The sequence below is a fragment of the Cinclus cinclus genome, chromosome 6, assembly GCF_963662255.1.
Source record: "Cinclus cinclus chromosome 6, bCinCin1.1, whole genome shotgun sequence".
Classification (NCBI taxonomy): domain Eukaryota; kingdom Metazoa; phylum Chordata; class Aves; order Passeriformes; family Cinclidae; genus Cinclus; species Cinclus cinclus.
This window is the reverse complement of record NC_085051.1, coordinates 36,046,158-36,065,289: the sequence shown is the minus strand read 5'-3', so window position 1 is coordinate 36,065,289 and position 19,132 is coordinate 36,046,158. Positions and strand designations below refer to the sequence as shown.

Genomic DNA, 19,132 nt, shown 5'->3' with positions numbered 1-19,132 from the left:
ACTAAGTTTGCCACATTAAGTCTTCAGAGGCTGATACTGATACAACCCTTTAAAGATACTGGCATTTCATTCTGCATGCTTTATACCAGGTGAGAACATATAGATCAACAATCATAATATCCATATACATGCACAAATTAAGATGAGTTGCAAATGAACATTCTACAACAACACTAGAGTAGATATAGAGGGCTGGAACACCTCTCCCATGATGAAACACTGAGAGCATCAGGACTGTTCAGCCTAGAGAAAGGAAGGCTCCAGGGAGATCTTATGAAGCCTTTTAGTACTTAGAGAGGACTTGTAAGAAAGTTGGGGACAAACTTTTTAGCAGGGCCTGTTGCAATAGGACAAGTGGTAATGGTTTTAAATCAGAAGAGGGTAGGTTTCAGACTAGATACAAAGGAGAAATTTTTTACAATGAAGCTGGTGAAATGCTGAAACAGACTGCCAAGAGTGGTGGTGGACATGAAACACTCAAGATCAGGAGCTTTGAGCAGCCTGATCCAGTTCAAGATGTCCCTGCTCACTGCAGGAAGGATTGAACTAGATGACCTTCAAAGGTTCCTTTCAACCCAAACCTTTCTATGATAAAAAAAGAGAGATCATGGCATGAAAAGAAGCAGAAGGAATATTTAACTTTCCTTTTACCTAGCAATTGCTGCCCACAAATATTACAGGTGATTACTTCACTGAAGCCCTTTTATGTCCTGTTTGAACTGGTAGATGTCCTTGATCCCTCCCTGACAAGAGGTATGGCCAGTCTGTACTTCCTTTAGAAGAATCCGAGTATGTTTTAATGCATTGACCAGCTGCTACAGTGTGCTATTTGTTTTCTACGTGGTTACAAGTTTTTAGTTTTTTTACTTACATGCACTCTCTCACAGGAAAAACAAAACAAAGTACCAAAAAAACTGTATCACCCCAGCATCCTTACCACCCAAAAAAAAAAAACACACTGCCTTACACTCAAACATCATATGAACAGGGTAGCAAGATAAAACCATTCTTCACTTTCATCTTTGGTTGGCCTGGGTGAAAGTTAAATTTTTGAAAGGTAAACAGACTTGATGGGATCTTTCTACTTCAGGTCACCTTACTTCTCTGAAGACTGCTCTACCTGAATTTATGTTTCCCAGAATTCTTCCCAGCAGAAGGAAAATTTGGAGTTTTGTCTACTGTCTTCACTTTCTGGTAGTGACCATCACTGCATTCTTAAATGTGCAACTTCAAATACAAATGAGTGAAGTGACATGGCACATTTGGCTGAAGAGAGACCAAACAGAATCATTTTAATGACATTTCATGCAAGCTACTGTAATAACCCCTCTCTTACTGTTTTTAGTGTCTCTTTCCCTACATTAGTGGGTTTTGTTCTTTAACTGAAAGTCATCTATTGGAGGATACTACACAGTAATTTTAAAACTACTGATAAAAAACCTTCCCTTCCAGAGTCTCTAGTAAAAATCCATGAGATTGCATGGACCAAGATTAATAAAAAATAGAACTATGCTCCTAGCTGCACAAGGTAGCTTTGAAAGTAACCTCAATATTAGAAGTAAATAAATAAATACAAACTCAGTCTTTATCTTCTGTTTGCATTCCTTCTGTGCCACACCAAGGAAGCACCCATGAGTGGACCATGCTCATCTCTTTACAGAAAAACAGCACAAAAAATCCTTTACACTTACTTGGTGTTAATTCTGGGTTTCCTTTTAGGTTCATCATCTTTGGAATTGAAGGTCCATATATGTCTGCATCAAGTAAACCAACTTCTTTTGTCTGTGTAAGAACAAAAGAAGGAATTATCAAAATGCCTTCATTTCTGTATTATTAGCTGAACAAAATTCAATACTCTTTAAAGAAAAAATAAGATCTCAATTTGAGACATCAGTTGTCACTGTTTCCCTTCTCTGTAAATAGCAATTGAAGAATGAAATATAACAATGTCTACAAGTTGGGTCAGTTGCCTTTACAACTTTTATGGATTCTCCATAAAAAGAATCCTCACTTGTACAGTTTCTTACTCACAGTGTAGACCACAGACTTTATATTAACAAGCATTATAAAGACCATTCTACACTGTGTACTTTTATACAGAGCACCTTAATTATTTAAACAAGGTATCAAATTTTTTTGTCAAAAAACACAAAAAAAACTATAACAAACCACACAAAAAAGCAAAACAGGACATTTGTAATGTATACGCAGATGAATGCAATTTAAATCATACTACTGATTACAAAGAATGTAAAATACATAAAAACCATATTTTTATCTTCCATTTCAGTGGCCAGAGTACACTTTTGCGGACATCTTGAAGCTACTGAAATGCAAATCTTTGAAGCTAATTAAGCAGGCATAACATTTTTATCCAATACATTTACACAAAAGTATGCTAAAAAATGGGTTTATTCAACTACATATGGTACATTAGGCAAAAAACGTTAAATAAAAATTATTTCAACTATGTAGTCTAGACTTACAAAACTCCTTTCTCTATTATTTTAATAGATACACATACATATTTTATGGAAATTAAACTATTTTTCCTACAGATGGGAAGACACAGTACCAATTACCAAGTTCTGCAAATTAAGTAGTAAAGAGCAAGCCCTTTAAAGTGCTGAATGTCAAGTTTTTCTAATATAGAAAGCTAACTGTATTCCACATTTTGCAAAATTGCAAACAAGTATGTTTAAGAGCTTGTTTGAAAGGTTAAAGCAGCAAGAGGAGCTTTTCCAACAATGCCAAATCAGACTTCCACTGTCAGTGTTTCAAAGCGTGTACTTCATTTTTCGGATGATGCTCTTCTAATTTTGTATCATATATTAAAATATTTTGTTATCACAGTCTTGATGGGAAAGATAGAAAGATAAGTTAAAAAAAAAATTATCATATTTGATCTACTATGTACTTCGAAAAATAAGTTTTTACTGCAAAAATCAATCAAATTTGGATTCAGTTATTCTATATACTTTTCATTAGCAAAACAGAGCAAAGGATATATAATTATATGGATTATTTAATTTAGATTTTTTTAACATTTTCTCTTTATAATGTCTTCTGAAAACTATTAGACAAAAGTTCAGGAGTTTCTGTAACAAATTCTTCTTCTTGCTTACTGTTGAAAGTTGCAATTTCAAAAACACTGAAGAGACCCATCTTTATGTTAGACTTTAAAGATGTGGAAAACACTATTAGAGCTTTTTTGCTGTTGTACAAAATGCATTATTTTAACAGATTAGAAAGATTCATGACTCAGTCCCTTTATCTGTGTAGGCAGCTAATCAAACTCATCAAAATATCTACAAGCTGTTCCACCTAATTCCTACCCAAATGAAAACAAGCAATTTTTTTTGCTGAAAATCTTGCATAGTGTTTTAAATCTGATGACATTCCTGCCCTGAATTTTTGAGGGTTTTCCCCCTCATGCACGGATTGTGACTATTGATTGACTTCAACTATCTCACAACTCACCAGAGTTTCACTTTCAGCCCAAAGTGACTAAGCACTGAAGATGACTTAAATGAATTAGAATGACTTTGTGACCTCCTGGACATAATCAGGTATTCACCACTACATATTCCTAGGAGTCAGCAGCACTGCATCTACTATATCTCCATTATCCAACCTAAGCGTACAGAATTTCCTGAAATAAAGAATAAAAACATCCACACTGGAGAAAAGCATCCTAGAGGACTTTACAAATTCAGCTACTACTTGAAATTACCAAGCTAAAACAATCAACCTGACCGTTTCTCTAAAAAACTTACACACTTCTTCAAAGGTAAGAAAAGTGCCTGTTTCTGAAATGCATCATTTTTGTTCATGGATATGGCTAAATAAAATAGTTGTCTTCAAACAGAAGAATAATTAACAGATTCTCAAGTTTCTACGACTCATGTTAACAAAAGCACAAGTGTTCCTGTAAGCAAAGTGCTTTTTACAGGATTATAGGAAAATGGTCTTTCAGAAATCTTGAAATCACTGTCAGAACCTCACTTCAAATAGCCTAAGGCAGGGGGTTTTTCTTCACCAAGCAATTCAACATGTTAGGTAAGTAGCGTTCACACTGCCTAGAAGCAGCAGCTTATACACAAAGCATTAGCCCAACACGCTGTGGTTTTCTTCCTCCCAACTATCCCCACTTTTGCAGCATGTAAGCATCCCTAGAATGCCAATAACCCTTTACTCAAGGTTTAATTATATCAGAAAAATATTATGGCAGCAACCAAGGGATTTTGTAAGACACGCACAGTACAGTCCAGATCATTTCTTCCAGCATTTACAATGTTTTAAATCCCTAAGAGAAGAAATAATATGCATACACCTGGATGCTACCACATGAAACTTTCAATCAGAATTACCAGATACATATCATGCTGGGTGAAATATAATCCAGATGCATGAGTTACAAAAATTAAAAAATTAAATTTTAATAAATTGGTTTTTCTCCCCATACAACCCACACCTCATAAAAAACAGCACATCCTTCAATGCACTGATGCATTAAAACAAATCCTAAGAAAACATATATAACATCACACAAGATGTAAAAAAAAAAACATCTGGGCAGAAGGAGTAGATTATGGGGACTCAAAAGCACGACCAAAAAGGCAATAGGTAAAAAGAAGGAGGGGAAAAAGCTCTAAGAGTCCTCTTATATCCCCTGACATTATTTTGATATGCATATACTTCTCACACCAATAGTGCATCACTTTTTTCTTAAATAATACGTATTACACAGACAGAAATGCAATACTTAAAGCACACCCAAGCACGTAGAAGTCTCCCTGCTACTAAGTGCTTTTGAGAGCACAGCACATCACACTGCTATAGCATCCCTTGGCACTCTGGCAGGAAAAGGATCCAGAAAATGTAACTCCACCATCTCCTTATAGCTGTATTTTCTCCTTATAAACATAGTTCTCTCCTGTGCTATTAAACAAATAGCATTCCATCTCTTCAGATGGCATAGCAATAACCAAGTTCAAAACAGCTGTTCTCAAGTTAACATTTGTCCTTTTCCTTTCATCTGCCCAGCTGTGAAAGCAAGTTTGAATCAATCTTCAAGTTACTACACTTGGAAAGTATTTTCTAGAGACCTTATTTTTTTTGTTGCCTTACTGCAAATTCTGCAGCTTAAGCTCTAAAGATACAAGTGACAATGTAACCATTCCCATATGATTTAACCACATCACTGGAAGCGACCTTGAAAAAATATACAAACACATGCAGTATCATTGACCTATTCACGCAGCGTAAGATCCTTATCAAAACTCCATCAGGCAGAGACCATGAAATTAGAAATAAACCTATTGTCAGCACATGAAAATACAGAAGTACTCCCATGTCAGCAAAAGCTATACTTAAAAACTTACAAATGTTCACATTTACCTTATCAATGCTTTTAAGGTTCCCCCACTGTAGGCAAACAGTCTCTAGCATAGGCTAACTATTGCTAGGATTTCCTGTTTCTGCAGTACTGGTACTGTCATCGTCTCATTGATCACTGGTGACCTCAAGAACACGAACATTTTACAGAATAAAGAATACTGTAAGTCCCCTTCATCTTCTACTTTTACATCATTGACTAAGTAATTCTTTCTACTTTGCTGTCACTATCTTCTCAGCAAAATTTTACTTTGCCCATCAGACCTCTCTAAAGATTTCTGACATACAGTCTTCATGAGGTATTATGTTACATAATCACTGCAGCTCTTAACCCATTAAAATGCAATGAAGTTTTCATTCAGCTCTTAACCCATTAAAATGCAAAGAAGTTTTCATTCTGATTTAGAAACTTCTCTCACCTACACAAAGAATCAAAATCCAGTTTTCACAGTCACCAGGTACAGATTCTATATCTACAAGAAAACTAAATGCTACATCAGTAGACAAAGGAAATATTCTTGCATGTATCCCTGAGAATTCTACAGATTCATTTTGTGCACTGTACAAATTACAGACACAGATAACCTCACTAAAAAGATCCTTTCCTTTACCTTCTCTGGCAAGATTCTCTACAAAATTAAATTCCAGTTTAGTCCTTGAACCTGGACACTGCCTTGCGAGTAATAAGAGATTTGCAAGACACCAGTATTCTAAATTAATGATTTTCAAGCTCTGAACTTAGTTGTAATTCTTTTGGGGGAAAAAACTAAAAAGAAGTTGTTAAAAGCCAAACTCCTGGCAGAGGTCATGTTAAAAACCCAATAAATTTTGCCTCCTTTTCCTTATGTAGATTAGAAAGTATTCAATTGCTATTATGTTTGTTCTCTTAGGCAGGCAAATGTTACTGTACATAATCCTTGTTCAGGTGGCATAAATTAATGCTAATGACAAAATGATCCATATCTTTCCTCCTTTTAGCTCTTTGAGCAGAACCTTAGGAATAGTTTTGTCCCTCTCCACACTCTCTTTATGTAGATTCCCTTTTCTGTTTTTCAGGGAATTTTAACTATGAAATCATTTATCTTTTGTAATAACAAATTTTCAACCAAATGCAACTAGTTTCATTTGCATATCACAAAGGACCACTCCACACAATTCTGCGTGCAGCAGAGAATCTGGTGATACTAATTTTTTCCAAGTAGCCAAATGCTTTATTGAGGAACAGACCTGATTAGAGACTTCGTATCAACAGAGAGAAAAAAAGGATAATAAAGAGTTCACAAAAAGCTGCTATAAATAGCTGTTAATCAACACAGCCTATGTTACTGCTAAACATCCAGAGACTCTCTGACAGCATTAATTTCATTTTTGCTCATATTTTCTGAGACTTTTCCCTATATTTGTTAGGGCATATGTATCCCCACTGGATGCTAGTAGATAGTATTTTACTTTGAAGTAAACTCTGCCAACCACCAGAGTTCCCTGGTGTTTAGCCTGGGAGGGATAAAGGCACAGGTTAATGAGCTGTTATTGTTCTATGCAGTGAAGAATTTCCTACACTAGAAATGCTCCCAATATTCAGCAGCTGTAGTCCATTGCAAAGACAGAAATTCCACCTCTGCTAAGTGAAGGTGCCAGTTACTTTAAAGCTGGTACTCTTAATCCACCACCAGGACTCACAATTTACCCTTTTAATGTCATTATAGACTTAGAGCTAATCCCAGAGTGCAAGCAGCAACACATAGGACAAAAGGGAACTTCAAAATCAGGATAGGCTATGGATTCCTCATTTGACATACTGACACAATGAATAGCCATCTTTTAATCCTTAATTCTCTAACTCTTTCAGCTGCACAATATTTAAGTGCCTAGCTGTAAATTGGATTAAAGTAAAAAATGTACCACTGCAGTTTCTTCACTCTATCCTAGAAATGCAAACTTGCTTTAAACAGTCTGCTGCTACTTTAAAAGCCCTTTTCCTTTATATGAAGTGTTTCCAATTTTCTGCCAGCCACAGGACTTCTCCAGCACTTCTTTTCCAGCCTGCACTAGCTCCTACTCAATATTCTTAACAATTGCGTACCAGTAATTCAACCTTGTTTGGCCTTTCTGCCCATTATCCATCCTGCTGAAAAAAAAAAAAAAAATACAGAACCATTTGAAAAATAAATTACCAAAACAGAATCCCCAGCATTATCACATCTCTACAAGATGCCTCTTCACTTTCACAGCGTGTCAAATTATTATAAAAAAGGGCCCACCTTTCACATCAGTGTCTCTGGTATCTGCACTGGGCTTTCAATGACTTGAAGACTAAGGATACAGGTATTTAACTTCAAAATGAACAAACAAACAAAACAAAGAGTAAATTTTCTTCAAATTAAGCATATAGTTATCTAACTCAAATAATATATTTTAGGAGGTCTGGGCTAAAATATTTTTGTTCATTTTTTCTTTGAAAAACAGCTTAATTTTTTAAGTTTTATTATCTCATTTTTTAAATTGATCTAGAAGCTAAGTTATCATTGCAAATAAAGCAAATCAATTCTAACTGGTATCTCCAGGTTCACTGAAACTTTTCAGCATTAAGAAACAAGCACAAAGACCTCAGCTACAATGATTTAAGTCTTCTTATTGTGCATGTGACAGAGTCAAAGATAAGTTTAAAGATGCCTACAAACAATTAGAAAAGTTGCATAGGAAAAGTCCAAAACATGTCAAAACTTGTCTTCATGGTATGATTACTCAGTGAAGGATCCCATTATTGTCTAAATTCTTTTAAATTGACTTGTTTTCCCACATGGAATTTTTTCCTTTACCATCAGGAAATCTATATGCATTGCAAAGCCACCTATGAACGCGGCAGTCAGCTATTATCCTACGGACAAATGGTTTAATTACACGAGCCAAACATATATTTTAAGAAAACAAAAACCAACTGGAACGTAAGTAAGAAAGCAAGCTAGGGGGGCTTTTGAGTTTTTTGAAACTTCAAAATCCACGGGTTTCGATTAAACACGCGGTTTGAAGAAATGGGAGCGGTATTATCACAGCAGCGAGCTCACAGGCAGAGCCGGCTGCTGCGTACAGCAGTACCGTGCCGTAAGCGACTAACCGGGCATTCCCGATTCCCGGCTCCAGCGGCAGAGCGGGCGCGGCGCGCCGGGACCATCGGGGCCTGGAGCGAGCCCTCCCCGCCCGCAGCGCCCCCTGCCGGCCCGCGGGCGGCGCTCGGGAGAACGGCGAGATGCGCCCCCCGCACCAACAGCGCCCCTCGGGCGGGCCGCACCTCGGTCCCGTTCCGCACCACCCAGTCACCCCCTGGCGCCGGGCTACGCCACAGTGCGGAAAACTGCTGCCCTTCACCACGTGTCCCCGCTGCTGCAGGCAGAAGCCGTACAGGCTAACTTGGTCCGTACGGTTTTACTTCTCGCTCCTCCGTCCTTCACAGCTCAAAAAAAAAAAAAAAAAAAAAAAAAACCAAAAAAAAACCAAACACATTCCGTCGTATAGTGCAAATGTAAATCTTCCCGAACGAAAAGGCGAGCCGAAGGAAATCTGACTGGGGAGCTTGCCTCACAGTGACGGCACAAGCATGCAGCCTCCCAACTGGATTTGTGCCATCCTTAGTCATGCACAGCTGGTGTTTGCTCACTAAAATACTCTGTTCATAAACAAGCAATCCCTACCCTATTATTGCTGCCATCTATTAATTCAACTTGTTTCTACTATAATAAATTGTCTCTGGCCAGGCAGCTTTCATAGTCATTCTAGTCTGAATATGAATTGTCCTGGCAAAAAACCCAGAAATTCCACCCAAGTGCTCCTAGGGGAGCACAACTGACTGCTGGTACATCAAGAGAATGAAAGGAATCAGCTGTCAAACTAAGCAAGCAATTAACAATAGGACACAAGGGTAAAACTTTAAGTTATTTTTTAACACAAAAAGAACACTGTATAGATTTATAGGCCTTGTTGCAGACCCAAGAGCTTATATATTTCTTAACTAATCCATCTACAGCAGGTAACCCAGGGTACCAAAAAACTTAACATTCTAGGAAGGAGTAAGAGCTGCCCTGCTTGTCTTCCTTGGCTCTGAATCAAAAAACAAAATCAACCAACCAACAAAAAGGAAAAAAAAAAAACCTACTCTGTCCTGGACATGGTATCTAGGCATCTAAATGAACTTCTGTCTTGAATTATTTACTCTGTAACCATGAGGTGAAAATATGCAAAGCAGACTGAGCACCAGCATGCAAGACTTTGAACTCTAAGGTTCTAATCCCAGCTCTGCCAACAGCACTGTGCAACCGCGACAATGTCCAAGGCTCTGTTGATGCCTTAGTATTTCAGAATACAATACAGTATTTCAGAACTACAATAACTGAAAAAGCTTCCATGTTAAAGATTTAAAATACATGTATCAGTAGAAACAGTGGGGTTTTTGTTTTGTTTTTTCAACTACACAGTGTCGATTTTTTAAAAGATAGAAGGATGTTTTCTTTCATCAAGAGGACAAAAATCCTTTACACTTTGACTGTTAATCTTCTAACTTATAATACACCAAACAACAATAAGATGTCACAGCTGTTACTGAAAGCAGCAAGAACCTACTCTAATCCAAACTCCTCTGAGAGGACAGCATCTTTCACAGCTCTCACTCACCAGAAAACAGTTGTTTTCAATAGTCTGTAACCTGTTTTATCTTAGAAAAAGAACACCAGTTACAAGGATAGAACTTGTAACACAGACCTTTCTAGTCATAGTGACCTATTTCTCTCCACAAATCCTTTCTTTTCTCCTTTAAGCAGTACACCAAGTTGAAGATCAGTTTCTAGAAATTTGTATTTTGTTTGTAAGAGACATAAGGACTGTTAATGAAGTTGCAGGGGCCTCCTGAAGTGCTGGTCTACCAACAATCATGACTATTACTTCTGAAAGAGATGAACTTACAATAGCAATGAAGGAAAGAAAAACCATGGCAAGGTGAGGCACAATCAGTAGTTACTAGAGGTAAAATAAAGACAACTATTGCTGCATACCTGAGGACAAAGAAATGCACTATAAAATACAACAGGAGGCACCAATGGACTCTGAAAAACAACCTCCTTATTTACTTCATTCATCATTACAAAACCGAAAATTGCAATGATTTCTAGAATTCAGAGCACTGGACAGTTCCAGCCTGGAAGAAAATTCTCATTTCAAAACCTTATCTCACAAAATTAATGAACTGAAATCAGTGTGAGCACATAAATGAACAAACCAGCAACTTCAAGCCCAAAGGTTAAACGTAAATATGATGCATGTCATCATTATCTTAAGGACAATAAACCACAGAAGGAAAAAATATATTAATGCACGAACAAACAAGACAGTTGTTTATTTAATCCACCTTAATTTCATACTTTCTAATTTGTAACTACATCAATGCACAATTTCACCACAGTAACAGCTTGCTAACCTGTGAGCACCAGTTCACACAATTCACAGCTATTTAATCAGTTTCAGCTGCTCTTCATTGATTAACATCCACCAGATGCTAGCCTCCAACTTGACGTGCTGCCACATAATTTTAACATCAAAATTCCTAATAAAGGGCATAATCCCAAAACTTGTGTATGTCAGAATTATTTTATTGGAACTTCTATTTCTTTCTATGCATAAAACTGCATGTTTGAGAAGTATCAGACACCATCTCAAAAGCTGGTACAGAAAGTTATGTGCAATTGGTTGGCATGGTTTCCATGGAGCTACTCAACAACCATCCCACAACACAGATCACATTGCAGACTGATACTTGTTTTGCAAAAGTATTAGAGCAAATGCCATGTTTTAAAATTGATTAGTAGGAACCATTTAAGCAGTTTTGCTTTACAAGATGACAGATTTTTTCCTGAGATCCAATTATTCCAACAGCCTATTTAAAACACAGAATTAAAGACTGTGAAATAACAAGATCAGATGCCATCACAAACAGTACATATTTCATATAACAGCTTTAAACACTCCTCTTATTAAGCGTGAGGGAGTTAATGGAAATATTTTTAAATCTTTCACAAAATTCCTCCAGAATGCTTGCAGATTGCATGTAGTCCTCACTCCTTTTACCTGTTGTTTTTTTGTTTTACTTCTCTTTTACAAGAAGAAGATGCTATATTTGCCTAATTAAAGTACTTGAGGATATTTTGTCTTTAATGTTTTATGAGTACAAAGCCTGCATTATACACCCTCCCATGGCAAACGAGGCTTGCTTCTGAGTTTATCTGTGTGGCAATAATGTGCACAATGGAACTACTCCCAGTCTACAGCAGCAGGTGGCTATGATGAACACCTGCAGTTTTTAGTCTGGAACAATTCCTACCATCTATTTATAGTCCAGGCAACAGTTTTAGTAATACCTACCTGGGAAATCACTCAAAAATTGCATTTCCGTGCTTTAGGGAAGATATATAGTTTTTGAGATTTTCTTTTTTGCCTTAGCTGTTTATAAAGTATTTTTATATATATTTTCTCCAGAAACAGTAAATCTGTGGAGCTATTAAAAATGTTTTGGACACTATTCAGCACTAACTCCAATTTTTTCAAGTCAGTGTTCTGAAGTGATAGAATTTAATTATTTATTGTCTCCAACCAGCAGAAGCATTCTCAATGACATCTGCACATCCTTCCAGAACTGCAGTTCAACTCAGTGACACACCAGAGAAAGGACAGAGCCAAACCCAGAAGTAGCATGAGATCTACTAAGTTATTCATGGTACTGATAAAATATAAACAAACTGACAGAAACTCAAAAGCCCATCAAAAACAAATTCAAAATTAACTAAATAAAAACATTAATTATATTAAATATATGTGACTACCCGCAGTAGTAACAGTTTTATTTATGACACATTTCACATTAAGGCTGATAATTAAATGCTCACCTACCGAATCATTTGCTGCTAGGGCAAGGGCTATATTTACTGTAAGAAAGAAGAGGAAAAACAAAAATATTAAGTGCAGGAAAACTTAATTCCTAAATATTAAGAATGTTATCACTGCTAACAAGAAAATATAAATACATCACATTTATTTAATAATAACATCACCATCTTGGTTCTCAGCTTCTTGCATCTCTACAACATTTGCAGTTTAAGTGGCAGCAGCACCTACACTTCAGTCTGTGTTTGTTAACCACCAAACAAACTCCAGCTTATCTGCAAAACCTTGCACTTTCAGTTTCTACAGGACACTGCAAAATAAAAATACAGTCTCAGTATTTTGCCAAAGGATAACATTAAGAAAAACTTCTGGAAGTACAACTTTTGAAAGTGGACATCATACTATAAAACTAAATTAACCCTACCATCAGTAACCTTCACCACACTCTCTAGTGTTCTTTCATAAAACTACAAATTAGGTAAGCAGTGACATAAACTATTAAAACAAGTGACCATAAAGATTATTGTATCCCTTTTTTTGATTTCTGATATACTGAATAGAGATATTTTCTGGAGGAAGGCGTAATGCATGCTTTTCACTTGATTTTTAATTCAGAAAACAAAGTCACATCTACCTGAAAGCATCTTTAAAAAAAAATACACACACAAAAAGAGATGAAGCAACTAAAAAGACCATTTGTTTAAGCTTTTACATTTCGATCAGTACTTAACACTCATAAATAAATAGCATGTGCAAATGGTATCCTTAATGGCTCAACAGCTTCAGTTATGTTGGGAAACCTAGAAGCTTCAGTGCAAACAAATGGTAATTTTTATAATCCAAAAAGTTACATGTTTTAGAAGAAAAAAAAACAAAACGCGATAAAAAAATCCAACACACACAACCCTTTCTTGGGTAGTATCTTTTGTTTCCTTTACACGTTGCTGTGTGTCACTCTTCCAAGAAAGGTAAGCTGCAATCAGCCTTGCTCTACTGGAAAAACACAAAAGTTCTGAGAAGAAGCTGGGGTGCCAGATTCCTGTCTTGAAGAACTTAAAGCCAAGAAAGCTAAATTTCTTCAAACAAAACAGGCAGGAGGTTAACAAGGACAACTGTACCACTTTCTCCAAGAGGCACACAGCCTCCTTCCTCCTAAGATAACAAAGAGCGTAGATTTTATTCTTCAATTTGATATTTAAACAGATGCTCAATTAACCATTCCCCAAATCAGAGGAAAATTCACCATCTGAAACCTGAAGAAGGGAGAAAAAGACTTTCTTAAAATCACTATACACCTCTATCATCTTAGCTTTCATGTGTGAAAATTAAAGTATGGTCCACAATGCCTCTTCAATAAGGGATATTTGACTACTGAGGGGAAAGAAGGGAGACAGTGGAAACACCATAGCATGTAAACCTATGAGCTGGGTTTTGAGCTGGGTATCTAGCTGAACAACTCATTTTGAATCCCAGCTAAATCTGACATTCCCTTGTTTTTGAATTACTGTCAGTTCCAAGAGGGCACAAACATGCAGAATAGGACCTAATCTGAGCCTGAACATTCATACTGGCCCTAATTAAGCTCCCATAACCAGGAGTGCAGGACATTAAGGCAATACATGACAGAAATTCTATACAACATCACAGCAGGCTCAAGAAAAGCCACTAAGGTTTCTCCACCCATGTTAAACCTGCCAACCAGTATAAGGAATGATGCACAGGGAGATCAGAGTTTGTCTAATCCAACCTAAACCTCTAGCTAGTCTCATCTAAACTAAACCTCCAAACCCCCACTGACACAGCTTCAATGGCATGAAGCCAAGTCAGGAGAAAGGTTGGATATTAGGAAAAAGAGACTCTCACTCAGAAGTGGTGGTCACAGCACCACCCTGACAGAGTCCAAGAAGCTTTTGGACAACGCTCTCAGGAACTTGATGTGACTCTTGGGGTCTTGTGCAGGGCCAGGAGTGGGACCTGATGATCCTTGTGGGTCCCTTCCAAACAAGCACAATTTGTGATTCTATGACTCTAGCCCTCTTGAAATCAGTACAAGTCTGGGAAGGTTTATTAGTTTGTAACTTCCAGCTCTCTAATCCAAACTGGTCCCGGGAATAAACAGCACAGCTGCTCTCTGAACGCTCAGCTAACAATACAAAGAAAACTTCTTGGTCCAAATCAGACAGGTAAAGATCCAGCTGTGTGTCTGTATCTGACATGGCTAATACACATCATCAGTGAAATACCTATAGATAATTTAGATGAACTTTGGAAGGAAACTTTCAATACCTACAATTCAATACCTATCAATACCTCTCAATGTAAGTACCATTGAGAAACAGAGTTTATGAGAATATTTTAGCATATAAGGAAGGCCCAAAATCAAAAGTTTCAATAATAGCATATCCTACATGCAGAATAAAAGCAGGCAGTTAAAACACAGTTAATAAGACTGAGATACAACACATGGTCAAACATATCAGCTTCCCTGAACAATACTGAAAAATCTCAGCCTCTTAGTCTTTATTAAAAATGTCTGAAGGTCCATGTAGTCAGTTTTTGTATTCTCCTCAAATATCAGGATTAGCAGAATGTGAGCAAGAACACCAGCCTTTAATTTTGTTCTATTTCCACAGTTGAAAACAGTAAGATTTTCCACAAATTAGTAATTTCCCCTCTTTAAAGACTGCTTTTGGACTTCTTTGCACACCAGGATCAATTTTCTTCAGTGCTCTCATCTTTATGGTAGTGCAAAAAGGGAAAAGAATTTAAAACAAAAATAAAAAGGAAAAACCAAAAAACAACCACCAAAAATCCCCAGACCTTGGACAGATGTAGTAAATATAGACGGATGCCATTAAAAGACAGAACTTTGACAGGAAAGTGACAGGGAACACAGCAAACAAACAAAGCAACATATTAGGCAAATAGAAGCAACAAAAAACAAAGTATTTAAACATGCATTGTTGTTTTGGTAACGTACTTTCTTCTAACTGTTGACTACAGTGATTTCAGAAGACCAAAAAGCATTGGAAGCAACAGAGACTACAACACGAAAGCCATGTGCAACAAACAGAATGAGTTACTCAGCAGGTTAGGGAATGACCCTGACAAGCTCGACCAGAATGCAGATACTCTTTCCCTGAAATGGACATGCAGAGCAACTGAAACACAACTATACTGGAGGAAAAATAACAAAATAAAAAGCTCTGACAGGCCTTCTGACATACACACGACTAATTATATTTTCTGTCATGCTTTAGGAAACAAAGGTGCTTACTAGCATCCTTTCTTTTCAATTCCTGCTCTCAAATGCATCAGCAGAATTGTCACCAAACACGCTCCCCACAAACCTCAAGTAAGAATAATTTTAAGTACATAATTCAGTAGTGACACCATGCAATATTTCTGTTTATATAAGTTATCTGAAATTCAATTGTTCATCTGAACCATGAAATTTATCCTCATTGTAATAAACGACATAAATTTCTTTCTCAATATTAAGAATTAAAACACTCATGTTAGTCTGTTCTAGAAATCATTAGACAATCAGTCTGTTTCAAGCATGGCTGAAATATAAACCCCAAAATGATACATTAAGTTCTATATCAGTGTGTTATTCACAACACACAGAGATGAACAGCAGACATCCTTCAACTAAAGGATGACTCTTCTCCAGTCTAGATGCTAAGATCTTTAAACAAATTTCTAACACTTTACAGAGACCTTTTCAAAGAAGTTTATAGAATCATAGAATAGTTTGGGATGGAAGGGACCCTAAGGATGCCCCAGCTCCAAACTCTTGCCATGGACAGGGACACCTTTGACTGTACAAGGTTGTGCAAATCCCCATCTAACCTGGCTTTGAACACTTCCAGGGACAGGACAACTTCCCCTTGTCTGGGCAACCTGTTCCAGTGCTTCACCACCCTCACAGTATAGAATTTCTTCCTAGTACCTAATCTATACCTCTCCACTTTAATTTAGAAATATTCACCCTTGTCCCATCTGCCCACATAAAAAGTTAAGAGTCCTTCCCTTTTGTAAGCCCCCTTTAAATACTGGAACTGTTCTCTAAGATTAGTCTTCCCAAAGCCTTCTCTCCTCCAGGCTAAACAACCCCAACCCTCTCAGCCTGTCTTCACAGCAGAGGGGCTCCAGCCCTCTGATCATCTTGTTGGACACACTCTCACAGGTCCTTCTTATGGTGGGAGACCCAGACCTGGATTAAATGCAGCCATCCAGCCAATCCCTAATCTACCAAGTGGTCCATCCATCAACTCCCAGTCTCTCCAGTTCAGAGACCAGGATGTCTTGCTGGACAGTGCCAAATGCTTTGCAGAAGTCCAGGTCAATGACACTAGTCACTCTTCCCTCACCTACCACCACTGTAAGAAGGCCATCACATTTGTTGGCACAACAAGTATTTTTCCACTCTGCTATTTGATTAAGTTCAAGTCAATTTCTACAGTGCTGATAACCCATGTACTATCCTATTCTACCACCTAGGAACAGGTGGTAGAGAAAAAATTATAGAAAATTAATTCAACACCTAATGGTGAAGTTGAGAGAAGAGTTCAAGGCGCTCCATAAGGCTCTGATCAATTTATGTGGTTTTTAAGTACTGTTTCACCTTTTCTTTATAAAAAACCAACATAAGTAGTTGAGAAAAGTGAACAGCATCCTGATCTTGAAACTTTCTAAATATTAGTATCCTCTACAGAAGGGTACTGTATAGGCACATCTAAGTGGCCAGGGAAGGAGGAAAACTCTCACTGCACTAGCATATGACCCCCTTCATCTCAGCCTACATAATCTCTTAAAATGTCCCACTCTCTCAGGACCGTACTGTACTATTACAAAGATAGGATTTCAAAGCTCAACTCACACCTAACTTAAAGCCAAGATTTCTGTAACTAAATAGATTCTCAGGGGCTGGAATGGGACTTCACAGAGACAAATGGAAGTGTTATGGTACCCAATTACAAGGTAATGACATAAGCATCTAATATTCCATACAAAAAAAATAGAAAAAGTACAAAGGTAATTATTAAAAAAAAAAAGAAACCTTACCTGCTGTTGTTGATTTTCCAACTCCCCCTTTTCCAGAAGCCACAACCACCACCTGCTTAACTCCTTCTATAGGTTTCTGCTTTGGCAGCCCTCGTGACAGGATCCGAGCACGTCTGTCCCTCAGAGCCTCATCCCCAGAGCTTGAGGACTGACAAAACCAAAAAGCAAGTGAACGCATGTGCACCAACCTTCAGTTTTCACAGAGAAACCTGACTGGAAGAAACCTACCTGCACACTGAGAAATTGTCACTACTTGTCTAGAGAAACATTCTGTACAGGGGCGCTCCCAAAGGGAGTCTGATCCACAAGCAGGCAAGGACTGGGCCAATGTAAAATAGTGCCAGTCACACGTTTGTTTTTGTTGTTGGTTTTTGTGGTTTTTTTTGACAAAGACTTAAAAAAATAAGGTTAAGACCAAAAACACTTAAGAAAAAAAAAGTGCTGAAATAAACCAAAACACTGCTTAGAAGTCGGAAGCTTTATGAAACAGACTAGACTTGGCGGTCCTTCCGCTACAGTTGTTTCAGGCACAACAAACACAGCAAGAGCGAAGGAGCAGGAACCCGGTGTGCTGAGGGCAGGCACTGCCGGACAGGGCTGTCCGAGCGCTGTCCCTGTCCGGACCGCGCCACAGGCACCGCAAGGGTGCGGGTGCGCTGGAGCGCGCCCAGTCCGCTGCTCCTGCTGAAGAAGAGCCACACGCGGGGTCCCACGGGTGGAAGGACGGAGCGGAGCAGCCCAGCCCAGCCCAGCCGAGCATCCCCGCAGGCAGCGTCCCGCCTGCTCCCGGCTGCCACAACAGTACCGCCACTGCGCTCAGCGCCGTGCACTGCTCCCACGGAGCTCACGCGAGCCCGGGTAACATCTTCCTCTCCCGGCCCGCCACTGCCCCGAGCCGGCCCCGCCGCCAACGCCTGCGGCGACCGCATCCCCTCCCGCAGGGACGCTGCTGCTGAACCGGCTGCCGCAGGACGCTGCCCACTGTCAGAGCACCCGCGCACGGCCAGACCGCCCCGCCTGCCGCCCCCTCGGCACCCCGCAAGCACAGCCCGGCCCTCGCCCGCCCCGTTCCGCCCCCGCCCCGGCGGCCGCGGCGCAGCTCCCGTCTCACTCACCGCGGAGCCGGCGCACGGAGCGGCGCAAGCGGCGGGCGCGCAGCCCGGGCCGCCCCGCCGCGCCGCCGGAGCCCTCCCGCCGCCGGCGCCGGGCAGGAGGCGGGCGGCGTGCAGCGCCCAGCGCCAGGCAGGACCTCCCATGCCCGCGGCCGCCCCGGCGCGCTGAGATGGCGCCGTGCGGCCGCGCCTCGACCCGCCCCCCGCGCCGCGCTCCGCCCGCTGCCCCGCCGGCGGGGCTGGCGCTGGGGGCGCCCGGCAGCCCCGGGGGCAGCGCGCGGCTTGGCGGAGCTGAGGGTGTGGCGCCGAGAGGGGCCGCGGCTCCGGAGCTGCGGGAAGCGACCCGCGCCCTCCCGCCGAGCGAGCCGAGCGGCGGCACTGGGTGGCAGCGGCAGCAGCAACGCGGAAAGGAGATGCCTGCCGCTCACTGGGAGGAAACCGGGCCAAGGGATCACCGCCGAATGACCGCACGCATTACAAACTGCCCCCGGCTCATTCCTTATTATGCCCTGATTGTCCCCGCGGAGGCTCGTCCTGGTCCTCTCCGCAGTGCTCCTTCGGCTCGTCGGTGCCTTCTGATTTCTCATCTTGGCCCGCAAAATGGTTAGGCGAGAGGCCGGTCCTGTCAT

General features: G+C 39.8%; 1 protein-coding gene across 1 annotated transcript in view; it reads right to left on the bottom strand.

The window, feature by feature from the left end:
• NUBPL (NUBP iron-sulfur cluster assembly factor, mitochondrial) overlaps positions 1–18,647 on the bottom strand; it is a 78,649-nt gene extending 60,002 nt beyond the window's left edge. The window contains exons 1-4 of the mRNA XM_062494833.1: positions 18,507–18,647; positions 17,392–17,539; positions 12,328–12,362; positions 1,692–1,782 (exon numbers count right to left, since the gene is read on the bottom strand). Coding sequence (XP_062350817.1) covers positions 1,692–1,782; positions 12,328–12,362; positions 17,392–17,539; positions 18,507–18,647 — 415 coding nt within the window. The remainder of the gene's footprint in view (positions 1–1,691; positions 1,783–12,327; positions 12,363–17,391; positions 17,540–18,506) is intronic.
• Between the last annotated feature and the right edge of the window lie 485 nt (positions 18,648–19,132).